We start from the raw sequence: 12466 nt of genomic DNA, 5'->3' as shown, positions 1-12466 counted from the left end.
GGCTGGCAGCAGCAGCTCCCGGCCTGCACCTGCCCAGGGAGCATGTGTGGGAGGCAGGGTGCCAGCACCCTGTGCGTCTAAGTTATGCACTCGGGGTGGAGAGCTGCGAGGGGCCAGGCCTCGCGGCGGCCTCCGGAGGGAGTGGGGTGGGAGGTGGGCTTCAGGCCCACCCAGACCGGGGCTGGTGCCCGGCTTTGGTTCCTCACTGCTGTGTGACCTCAGCCAGGCTGCTCAGCCTCTCTGGACATCCATCTCCTGCTGGAAACCAAATCAGTTTCACTGAAAAAGAGATGTTGACAGGAAGCCAGGAAGGCTGGTCAACAACCTTAATTGCTCTAACCTTTAGTTGAGATTATGTTAGCTGAAGCAGAATCTACCTATTGTCCTGTGTAAGTTTCTGTTATTTCCTGCCTCAGGGCTACATGTAAATTTCTGTTTATGTTGCTTAAGATGTTTTCCCCAAAGCCTCAATAAAAGGGGATGGCAGGGCCAGAGCAAGAGTAGTTCTCCCACTAGAGTTGGACTGCCGCCTGGCCCCCCAAATCGCCAAATTGAATTTCTTCAAGTCTCTTCATTTGTGTGCGGCCCTTCTCCAGAAGCTGAACCCTGAATTGGAACTCTTTCTATGCGAGCCGTGAAAGAGAGTCCTATATCTGGCGCCTTCAACGCGGGACTTCTGGAGGAGAAGGTATTTTTCGCCTAGAGCGAAGGAGGAAAAATACACCGAGAAAAGGTGTGGAAGATTCACCAGAAAAAAGGTGTGGAAGATTCACCAGAAAAAAGGTGAGGGGAATTCACCGCACTCAAAGCCCACGGCCAGCTGCAGAGTCGCGAACTGTAAGTAGGGTGGGAACGTCTTTTTTCAGCCAGGCTAATGGGGAAGAATTAGGTTATAAATATAAAGTAAATTTTATTATAGAATTTTTTATTTGTATGCTTAAAGAATTAAACGTTTCAGAAGGTATTCTTTTATAGTTTTTGTTTTAGAATATAACCCTTTGTTTGCTGAAGAAGGTAGATTAGATCTTGAGTGTTTAGCAAAAGGTGGTAAAAAAAAAATTTGAAGAAAAGGGGCTTAGCAGCAGGAAAAAAGGCACCTCAGAAAAACTGTTTTTCCATGGGGAACGCAGTATTTAGATTATTAGAGCCTTTTAGAGAGGCTGAGGAGGAAGCTCCTCGCCTGCTTCCCTCTGCTCCTCCTAGAGAGGAGAAGGAAGAAAACTTGAAGGAATGGCCTTTACGGCCCCCTTCACCTCCATGTCCTAATCCTGGAACATTTAATTCACCACCAATAGAATCATCTATACAGAGAGCCATCAGAAAAGGAATGAAGGACATGTCTGTGGAAGAAAGGCTTGCTTTTCCTATTGTACAAGTAGCTGACCCACAGGTCCAAAATCAGATAATAAGATACCATGAAAAAATTGACTTTAAAATGATAAAGGCTTTGCGAGAAAGTGTTGTTCAAAATGGTCCAACGGCTCCTTTTACAAGAGAAATTGTAAATAGTATTTCTGAAGCATTCTTAGCTCCTTATGATTGGTATTCTTTGGCTCGTGCAGCTCTGGATGGAGGAGATTATTTACTATGGAAAGGAGAATTTTTGGAAAAATGTCAAGAGCAAGCCCGTGCAAACGGAGGGCCAAATGCTCACATAACTTATGAAATGCTGGCAGGACTGGGACAGTATATGGATATACAAAATCAGCTACATTATGTGCAACAGGCGTATGAGCAAATTAGACTTTGTGGTAGAAAAGCCTGGTATGCTTTACCAACAAAAGGAGATCCACAGGGATCTTTTACTAAATGTATGCAAGGACCTTTAGAGCCATTTTCTGATTTTGTGGCTCGTCTCACTCTAGCAGTGAAACGACAGATTCAACATGAGGCAGCAGGAGATATTTTAATTCAACAATTAGCTTATGAAAATGCCAATGCTGATTGTAAAAAATGCCTGATGCCTTTGAGAAAAAATAGTACCATTACAGAAATGATCCAAGCATGTCAGAATGTAGGATCAAGCACTTTTCAAGCGAATTTACTTGCTGCTGCAGTAACAAGTGGAAATAAGAGGTGTTATAAATGTGGAAAAGGAGGACATTTTCAGAAGGAATGTAGGCAGCCGAGAAGGCTTGGGAGAGGCATAAACACTCAGCCTCCAGATTCAGTCTCTCGGTGTCCTAGATGTCAGAAAGGGAACCACTGGGCCAGTCAGTGTAGATCAAAATTTCATCGAAACGGGCAGCCTCTAGATCAAGATAGAGGGCATGGTCAATTACCGGGAAACGGCCAGAGGGGCGACCCCCAGCCCCGTCATCAATAGGGGAAATCTGCCCTGCAAGGCCCACAGTGGGTTCCCTCATCCGAGCAACCCCAGGAAGCCCAAGCCTGGATCTTAACAGCACTATAGCGGTCACTTTGACCCCTGACATGGCTCGGCAAGCTATTCCTACAGGAATTTGGGGACCTGTACCACTGGGAACTTTAGGATTAATCTTAGGGAGGAGTGGAAACACTCTAAAAGGACTAACTGTCCTGCCTGGAGTCATTGATTCAGACTATGAAGGAGAAGTTAAAGTTATATTAGAATGTAATCATGTTATGCAAATTACTGTAGGACAAAGAATTGCTCAGATATTACTTCTACCTTATGTTCAGCAAGGTGAGGCTTTAAATAGGAAAAGAGGAATGCAAGGATTGGCAAGTTCAGACATCTATTGGATACATGAAATTAGCAAAAACCGTCCTATGATTAATTTAAGGATAGAGAAAAAACAATTTAAGGGTCTAGTGGACACTGGAGCTGATGTAAGTGTTATCAGCAAAGAGTTCTGGCCTCCAAGTTGGTCCACGGTAGAAGCTATGGGCTCAGTCAAGGGGGTAGGAATTCCTAATGACACACAACGTAGTGCAGCAGTGTTAAGGTGGCAAGATGAGGAGGGACAGACAGGATGGTTTCAGCCCTATGTCATCTCTGGAATTGCAGTCAACTTATGGGGCCGAGATATTTTAGAAGGTTTACAAGCATGTATTGTTACTGGCAAAGGAAAGAAGCTCGTAACTCAAATAGGATATCAACCTTTTTAGGAGTGGTCACTGCTCAGCCTCCTCACCCTCATGCTGATCCTATACAATGGAAAGATGATAGACCTGTATGGGTGGATCAGTGGCCATTAACCAAGGAGAAATTAAGTAAAATTCATGAATTAATACAAGAACAAATAGAGGCTGGCCACATAGAACCTTCCAATAGTCCCTGGAATACGCCTATATTTACAATCCCTAAAAAGGCGACAGGAAAATGGCGATTGTTACATGATCTTAGAGCTGTTAATGCTACTATGCATACCATGGGAGCCTTACAACCTGGACTTCCAGCACCTTCACAAATCCCTTTAAATTGGTCCCTCATAGTAGTAGATCTTAAGGATTGTTTTTTCACAATTCCCTTGGCACCTCAAGATAAAAAGAGATTTGCATTTTCAGTGCCATCTATTAATAATATAGAGCCTATGAAAAGATATCAATGGAAGGTTTTACCTCAAGGAATGGCCAATAGCCCTACTTTGTGTCAAAAATATGTGGCTCAAGCTGTTCAGCCTTTAAGGGACAAATATTCCCAATGTTACATTATTCATTACATGGATGACTTGCTCTTAGCAAGCCCACAGGAGGAACAGACCTTGGCCATGTTCTCCCAATTAGAAGAGGAGCTCCCTAAATGGGGCTTAAGAATCGCTCCAGAGAAGATACAAAAAGAAATACCTTTCCAATATCTGGGAACCATAATTGAAAACCAAAGCATTAGGCCTCAGAAGGTGGAGATAAGAAAAGATTGTCTTAAAACTTTAAATGACTTTCAGAAATTATTAGGAGACATTAACTGGTTAAGACCTTATCTGAAGATATCTACAGGAGAAATGACAAATTTATTTAGTTTACTCAGAGGTGATTCTAATCTTTCTTCTCCCCGAACTTTAACTGATGAAGCTAGGAATGAGTTGCTAAGGGTTGAGCAGGCAATTTCCTCAGCTCAAGTAGCACGGGTACAGCCCGAATTGCCTTTATTGGGACAAATTAATCCCACTGCAAATAGTCCCACTGGAGTCATCTTTCAAAATAAAAATTCTCCTGCCATTATTGAATGGGTCCACCTAGGGCATCAATCCTCTAAAACTGCAGTTACATATGTAGAATTATTGTCCCAATTATTATTTCAAATTAGGAAACGTTGTAAACAGCTTAGAGGGGAAGAGCCCCAGTGTATCTACCTCCCCCTCACTGGGAAGCAATTAGAAATGTTATTTCAGACTGATATAAATTGGCAAATTGGGTTAAGTGGATATTCAGGGGAACTTAGCTGTCATCTATTAAAAGATAAATTATTACAATTTTTATATAATACCTCCATCATTATACCAAAAAATACTAGGCAGGAACCTATTCCTGGAGCTTTAACTGTTTTTACTGATGGATCATCAAATGGGAAAGCTGCCTATCATACAATAGATTCAGACCGAGTCATACTGACCAGTCATACTTCTGTACAAAGAATTGAACTAGAAGCTATTAAGGCTGCATTGCAGGATTTCCAAGAGCCTCTTAATATTGTCTCTGATTCCTTTTATGCTGCAAACTTAGTGAATAGAATTGAAACTGCCAGATTGAAATGGCTTAGTAACCAAAGTTTATTTTTACTATTCAAACAAGTTCAGCAGATTGTACAACAGAGACAATATCCTTTTTATATCACTCATATCAGGGCTCATAGTGTCTTACCTGGTCCTTTAACAAAAGGAAATGCACAGGCTGATCAACTGGTTGCTTTATTGAAAGAAGCTTTAGAATCTCATCAGCTTTTACATCAGCCTGCCAAAATGTTGTCTAAACAATTCTCAATCACTCGACAACAGGCAAAACAGATTATTAAGGAGTGTCCAACTTGCATGTTACATCTACCTCAAGGGCCTAACACAGGAGTCAACCCCAGAGGTTTGCTAAAAGACCATATCTGGCAAATGGATGTAACACATTATAATTCCTTTGGACGCCTTGGGGCATTACATGTCTCCGTAGATACCTTTTCAAAAGTCCTATGGGCTACTGCATCTACAGGAGAAACGGCAAAACAGGTTATTAATCATTGCCTAGCTGCTTTTGCCTCATGGGAATTCCAAAAATTATTAAAACTGATAATGGGCCTGCTTACACAAGCTGTCAATTCCAGGAATTTTGTAAAAGGTGGAAAATTCAGCATATTACAGGAATACCATATAATTCCCAAGGACAGGCCATTATTGAACGACAGCATCAGCGGCTAAAGTCCCAACTTGAAAAACAAAAAGGTGGGATGATGGAGAAATCACCTGCAGGTAGGCTGCACCAAGCCTTAATTACTTTAAACTTTTTCACTTGTGATGATGAAGGAAGGACGCCTATGGAAATACATTGGCATCAGAGTAAAACAAAAGAAAATGGTCTAGTTAAATGGAAGGATCCCGAATCTGGTTTATGGAAGGGACCTGATCCATTGTTAACGTTTGGCAGAGGGTATGCTTGTATATTCCCAGAAAATTTTTCCAAACCAGTATGGATTCCTGCTAGAAATATTAAACTGCAACAGGGATCCAGGAGAGAAACTAGCCAGACTAATGAGGACCTTGCGTCTGGAGCCACACCATGCAGCTGCAGACAATCAACTACTCCAGCTACAGAGGACAGTGACTCCAAGCAGTCCACTGAAGATGAGCAGGAGGACGAGCCGGACAGCAAGCAGCCCGGAGAACACCTGGGGCATGGTGAAGAAGACGGTACAGACACCTGACACCTGAGAATGTCTTTCTTGCCATGTTAGCAGTATTCATCTGTACGGTAATATTACCTGGGACAAATGTGGAAGTGTTTAGGACTTACGTTCCTGACCATTCATGGGTAAAAGTCCTTATGTGGGCTGATCCCTTGCCAATGTAGTCACCAATAATACTAAGCACCTTGGTCATCCAGGAAGAAAATGGGTGGGGCAAGGAAGTATAATTACACAGGTGTTGCCACCCAGCTTCCCTTTTTGTATGACACAAAATCAAACCAATGCTCCTTTGTGTATAAAATTAAAGAGAGGTTTCTGGCTTGCACCAAAGTAGAGGAATATCACTACTTACTCCTGGGAAAGGTGCAGAGAATGTAACTAAGACCTTGTCTATACAAAAAGAAATTGACAGCCAGTTTGAATTTGAATTGCCATTGGCTTAGAACAAAGAATATCCTTGCATGGTATTATTCTACAATGTCATTTATAATTTTTGATATTTTACAACAGCATATTATACAGTTATTCCAAACAAAATTAAAAATCTAATTTTCAAATGTTTGGCAGCAATTTAAAAGGACATGAAAGGATTTAATCCCTTCCACTGTGTGGAGGGCCTCACTGGGAAGGCACTTGAGCATTCTATATTGGCCTTTCTTGCCTTATTTGCGAAGAGGGACCCTCTTGTCACAATCCAATTGCCCACAGCTGTTGCCAGAGTTTTCAATTCATACTGAGGTTAAAGCCTCGTGGTGGCCGGTACCATGAATCTGTCTCTCACACAATGGCGTGAGCTGGGACCTCCGTGGAGAAGAAACCTGGGTTCCCCAAGATATGTGATATGTGATCAATGCCGGGGCCCTGCCAGCAGGCGAGAGGATCCCAAGGCAGGTACTGGGCATGGAGGCCATAGGGGCATAGGCTACAAGGAGACAGAACTGAACCTCACATCACCCTGCTTGGCCCTGGAGGATGGCTGGTTAGCCAATGACGGGTAAGATTCCTCACGGGAGGGACAACCTAAGACAGGCACAGCCGTAGAGGGCCATCAGGAGAGGACCTGGGGGCCAACAGAGGTGGGGCACAGATCCTCACCCCCCCAACGCTGCAGGGGCTTGAACACTTGCCCTTTTGAGGGATGTCTCCTGCCCCATGGCTGCTTCACGCTTCCCATACCCAGCTCAGATTGGAACCCAGGCAACAAACACATTTGGTCCAGCTCAGATTGAGACCCAGCTACAAACAAGAGACTTGGCACCACTCTTATTGAGACCCAAGCAACAGAGAAATGGCTGATGGCGACTGTCCTACATCTAAATCCAGCCTAAATCTAGGAGTGCTCAGGGCTTTCTCAGGGATGCATATAATCTTTTCCATTAATATTTACAGAGTAAACTAAAATTGTTGTTAAAGTATTAAATTTGACAGTAAAATAGTCAAGTTTTCAAATTAATTTAAATTGGCTAAATGAAATGAGTTAATATTCAAGAAAATTTAATTGTACAACAGGCTGTTCCTAAAGTATTAACCAAAATTTCTATGGGTAGTCCACTTCATGGTGAATTTGTTTAACATACAATAAACCCTAAAGCAGTCATAGTTTTAGTACAAAAAATTAAAATTTAAAAGTTATCAAAACAGCATTATAAAAAATTTTTTTCAAAAGCCTCCTAATAATTAAATAGAAAAAAGGGGGATAGTGGAAAATACCATGTAAGAAAAAATGTCCTGTAAGTAAGTTACATCTAGAAAAATTTTTCTTCTTTTGAAAACCAATTTTCATTTGTAATGATAACAGTAAGATAGCCATGAAAAACACACATAGTACCAAAATAAGTCAAAGAAAAATTGTTTGGGCAAAGAATTAAAAGTATCCCAAGTAAAATTTATAGAAAAGATTCCTTTATTTTGGTCGAGATATGTTTGTATATTTTCAGAAAACAACTCCAAGACCATGTGGATTCCTGCAACAAAGAAGAATTGACAGGAATACTCCAGCCATAAAGATGAGGAAAAACAGACCAGAGATGGAAGATGCTGACGACGCCTTGCCATACTAGCAGTCGGCAGATGTGCGTCGCTGCAGGTTGTCCAGGACCAAATCAGAGGTCGGACCTGCATTGCCACCATTTTTCCACCATCCGGATGCCATTGCTGACATGGACTCAGAACTATTGGACATTAAAATTTGGACTTGAAACTTTTGGAAATTGAAATTTGGACTCAAAAAACTGTTTGACATTGAATCTGGGATTCAAAAACTGTTGGCCCAGAAAGAAATGTACTGCAGACTGATTTCATTTGACTCTCAGCATAGCCATTGTTGCTTATTTCATTTTTTGTTTGTTTATTTCTAGTCTGCATATGTAAAACTTTTTAGGGAAAGAAAACGGGGGAGATGCTGGAAACCAAATCAGTTTCACTGAAAAAGAGATGTTGACAGGAAGCCAGGAAGGCTGGTCAACAACCTTAATTGCTCTAACCTTTAGTTGAGATATTGTTAGCTGAAGCAGAATCTACCTTGTCCGTGAAAGTTTGTTATTTCCTGCCTAAGGGCTACATGTAAATTTCTGTTTATGTTGCTTAAGATGTTTTCCCCAAAGCCTCAATAAAAGGGGATGGCAGGGCCAGAGCAGGAGTAGTTCTCCCACTAGAGTTGGACTACCGCCTGGCCCCCCAAATCGCCAAATTGAATTTCTTCAAGTCTCTTCATTTGTGTGCGGCCCTTCTCCAGAAGCTGAACCCTGAATTGGAACTCTTTCTACGCGGGCCGTGAAAGAGAGTCCTATAATCTCCTCCCTGCAGGATGGGAATCACGTGTCTGCAGGGTGTGGCTGTGCAGTTCAGGCCTCAGGTTAGGCCGGCAGCAGGGCCTGGGCAGCCCCCAGCTCCCCGTGTCTGTCTGTCCGGGCGAGGGGAAGGGAGCAGCACTGACTGAGCACCTACTATGTGCCAGGCACCGCACCAAGCAGAGGAAAGCAGAGGCTGAGAAGCAGAAGCTGGGCCCCAACGCCAGCTGAGAGCAGGAGGCCGCCAGGAGGTCCCTGCACCTGGTGCCGGGAAGGAGAAGGTGGGGTCGAGGAGGAGAGGGAGGCCAGGCCAGCCTGGAGGCTCAGTGGGGAGTGCCTTTCTCCTGAAACAGCACGTGGGCGGGCGGAGCTCTGGGGAGAGACCGGCTGGCAGAGGCCGGAGCACGGCAGAGGCCCTGAGACAGCACGGAGCTGGGCGTGTGGGAGGCTGGTGCGGGGCGGGAGGGAGCGGAGCTGGAGGAAGCTCGGCCACAGGGCCCTTGTCCATCCTGCCCGGGGTCCCCACACACCCGTCTGAGAGCCTGTGCCCACACTGAGTGCAGCCACGGTGACAGGGTGAGGGGTGGGGGTGGGGGAACCTCTCACCTTCGGCAACGCGTACTTCGGCAGCTTCATCAGGGCAAACTCGTTTTGACGATAAGACACGTAGTACTTGGTCTGGTTGCTGGACGTTGCCTAACAGGAGAGAGGGGTTTCTGAGGGGTTCGGTTCCCTTCCAGCCAGATCCTCACGAATTAAAAACCACGCTTTGTAATCAGTGCGCGCGCACACATACACACACACACACACACACACACACACAAAGCCCTTTTACTTTGCTTGTTCCTGCTCTGCCTGAAATAGACAAACTCCTATTCATCCTTCAAAGCCCCATACCGAACGCCCCTCCTCTGAGAAGTCTTCCCCCACCTCCTTCAGTTAGAACGACTCTTTCCTCCTCCCCCTGTTTCCCTGCAGCTGCGTTATGGAACAAGGTGGAATGGTTTATCCAGGAAAGGCCAGCGCCCTGGCCCGGGGATCAGCTTTGTGGGACTGGCGAGGTGGTGCCTCAGCCACAGGGAAACTGAATTAGTGGCACTTGAAAATCACGGCCTGAGCTGCACTCACTGTGGGCACAGGCTCTTCCTCCAGCTCCGCTCCCTCCCACCCCGCGCCAGGTGCCTGCATTCCCCCTTGCCTCCCGTCCCTGCTGCCCATGCCCTGCCGCACGGAGCCGCACCTTGAAGAAGACGAACTGGCCCTGCAGGAGCAGGGACCGGCGGTCGATGGGGCCGGCGAACGGCGCGCTCAGCCTCCTGCTGGAGCAGTTGTGGACGTGGGCCGTCACGTAGCGGGTCCCTGGGGGGGGAGGGCCGTGGCGGCTGAACTCTGTCCGGTGGCCCGGACACTGACGGCTGGGCCGCCCCGGCCGCCTGCCCGCGGGTGCCCCGGGGGGTTGCTGTGGGCTGGCATTGAGGGACCTGCCGTGGCCACTGCCACTGCTGCACGGGGGTGTGGGCTCTGGGCCCTTTCCTCCTCTGGAAGCTGTCGGTGGCCCCTCACCGGCGAGGAGCCGGAGGCCGAGGAGAGGGCAGGAGAGTAAAGCACGGCCGCCGGGCTGCCATGCCGGCGTGGCCTCCGGCTGCTTTCAGAGCAGCACAGCCCACGGTGGCGGCGACCACGTGGCCCGCCGCTGAGTCACCAGCCGGCCCTGACGGGGAACCGGCGGCCGGGTCCCAGCCCAGCAGGCGAGCGCAGGGTGGCCACACCTGCCGGCGTCCATGCCCCTCCCCCCACCCCGGTGCCACACTCCGCGGCCTCAGGAGTGCGGGTCCCGTCACTCAGCGGCACGTCAGGCCCACAGCCAGCCACCCTGTGCCGACGCCACGGCCCCCCGACCCGCCACGGCCCTTCGCAGCGGCCTCACCACGCCCTGCGGCCAACAGTGCCTGTCCTGCCACGGCCTGCCTGGCTGCACACGTGGTGGGGACCGGCCTACGTCAGGCCTAAAGGTGGCAAGTCACTCACTCACTTAACTGTTAACTCACTCTCTCATTCATTCACTCACTCGTTCACTCACCTGTTAACTCACTCACTCACTCACTCATTCACTCACCTGTTAACTCACTCATTCACTCACCCACTCACTCACTCATTCACTCACTCACTCACTCACTCATATACTCACCTGTTAACTCACTCACTCACTCATTCACTCACTCACTCATTTATTCACCCACCTGTTAACTCACTCACTCACTCATTCACTCACCTGTTAACTCACTCATTCACTCACCCACTCATTCACTCACTCACTCAATCACTCGCTCATTCACTCACCTGTTAACTCACTCACTCACTCATTCACTCACTCACTCATTCATTCACTCACCTGTTAACTCACTCACTCACTCATTCACTCACCTGTTAACTCACCCACTCACTCACTCACTCACCCGCTCACACATTCATTCACTTACCTGTTAACTCTCACTCACTCATTCACTCACCTGCCAACTCTCTCACTCACTCTCTCATTCATTCACTTACCTGTTAACTCACTCACCCACTCATTTACTCAATCACTCACCCACTCTCTCATTCTCTCACTCCCTCTCTCTCTCATTCACTGACTGTCTCACGGTGGTGAGGCCCGTGTTCCAGGCCAGGTGCCAAGACAGGTGAAGCCAGGCTCGTGGCGCGAGGGGCCGTACAGCGGGAAAAGGCCTGGTTCACGGCGCAGCACACACGCAGAGCTGGCCGTGCGGCCGTGGAGGAGGGCGCTCCGGGGGACGGCGTGGGGACCACGGCTGGCCGGTGGGCTCACCTCCTGCAGGGTCCTGGGCCTCCATGTGGACCAGGTCCGCGCCGGCGCCTGCTCCAGACTCAGCCCTGGAAAGAGGGGGCTCAGGTTGGCACTGGGAATGGGGTCCCCAAGACTGACCAGGTGCCAGGGTCAGCGTCCCGCCCCCTGTAGCCACGTGGCCTCCCGAGCTGGAGACCATCCCGCTGTGGGCAGGAGGCCAGTCCTCCCCAAGGTGCCACGGCTCCGGGGTGCGCCTGGCAGGGCCCGGTCTGCTGAGCGTCCTACTGCATCGTCTCCCTTAGATGTTCCCATGGTATGTGTGCGTGCGCATGTGTGTGTGTGCACGTGTGCGTGTGTGTGCATGTGTGTGTGTGAGTGTATATGTGAGTGTGTGTGTGTGCATGAGCATGTGTGTGTGCATATGTGTGCATGTGTGCACATGTGTGCGTGTGTCTGTGTGTGTGTGTGTGTGTGTGTGTGTGTGTGTGTGTGTGTTTGGGGGGCATTTTGTTTTGTTTTTTTTATCAAAATGAACTGGAAGCCAGGGGCAGGCCTGGAGTATCGCCCTCAGTGTGCAGATTAGGAAACGAAGGCTCAGAGAACAAAGCGCGGGCCTGAGGGTGCACGGCCGTCAGAGGCAGAGGCGGGCTTCCCTGCAGGCTCTCCCTCACCCTCCAGTGTGTCCTGAGCAGTCACTGGTCCCCCTGCTGCTCCCCACCTTGCCCAACGGCGATAGTGGCCAGGGGCTCAGGCACACGGCGGGCATGTGCCTGGAACCCAGCGGGCACCGTGCTGTGGAGGGGGTGCCCAGGGCCCCTGGGGGCCCAGCGCCCAGGGGGTCCCCCACGTTGCCCTCCAGGGCCCCAGGAGGCCACTCTGAGGCGCTCAATGTGTGCATCTCAGAACAGCCGGGAGCCGAGCGTCAGGCACAAGGGCCTCGGCCAGCCCGCCGCCCGCTGGGGGTGCAGAGTGCCCGCTGTCAGCACATCCACCGCTGCCCACGCCCATCGCTGCCGTCCCCTGCATCCCGGTGACCAGCCACGGGCAGCATCCGGTGGTTAT

General features: G+C 48.4%; 1 protein-coding gene across 1 annotated transcript in view; it reads right to left on the bottom strand.

Annotated features, from left to right (window-relative positions):
• Window positions 1–12466, bottom strand: part of LOC118719714 (VPS10 domain-containing receptor SorCS2-like) — a gene marked incomplete at its 3' end in the record, with an annotated part of 156071 nt that overhangs the window by 17280 nt on the left and 126325 nt on the right. Inside the window, exons 7-9 of the mRNA XM_036439450.2 lie at window positions 11426–11490; window positions 9839–9957; window positions 9205–9294 (exon numbers count right to left, since the gene is read on the bottom strand). Coding sequence (XP_036295343.2) covers window positions 9205–9294; window positions 9839–9957; window positions 11426–11490 — 274 coding nt within the window. The remainder of the gene's footprint in view (window positions 1–9204; window positions 9295–9838; window positions 9958–11425; window positions 11491–12466) is intronic.

Source organism: Pipistrellus kuhlii, unplaced genomic scaffold (genome assembly GCF_014108245.1).
Source record: "Pipistrellus kuhlii isolate mPipKuh1 unplaced genomic scaffold, mPipKuh1.p scaffold_m20_p_154, whole genome shotgun sequence".
Taxonomy (NCBI): Eukaryota; Metazoa; Chordata; class Mammalia; order Chiroptera; family Vespertilionidae; genus Pipistrellus; species Pipistrellus kuhlii.
This window is presented reverse-complemented; position numbering and strand designations above follow the sequence as displayed.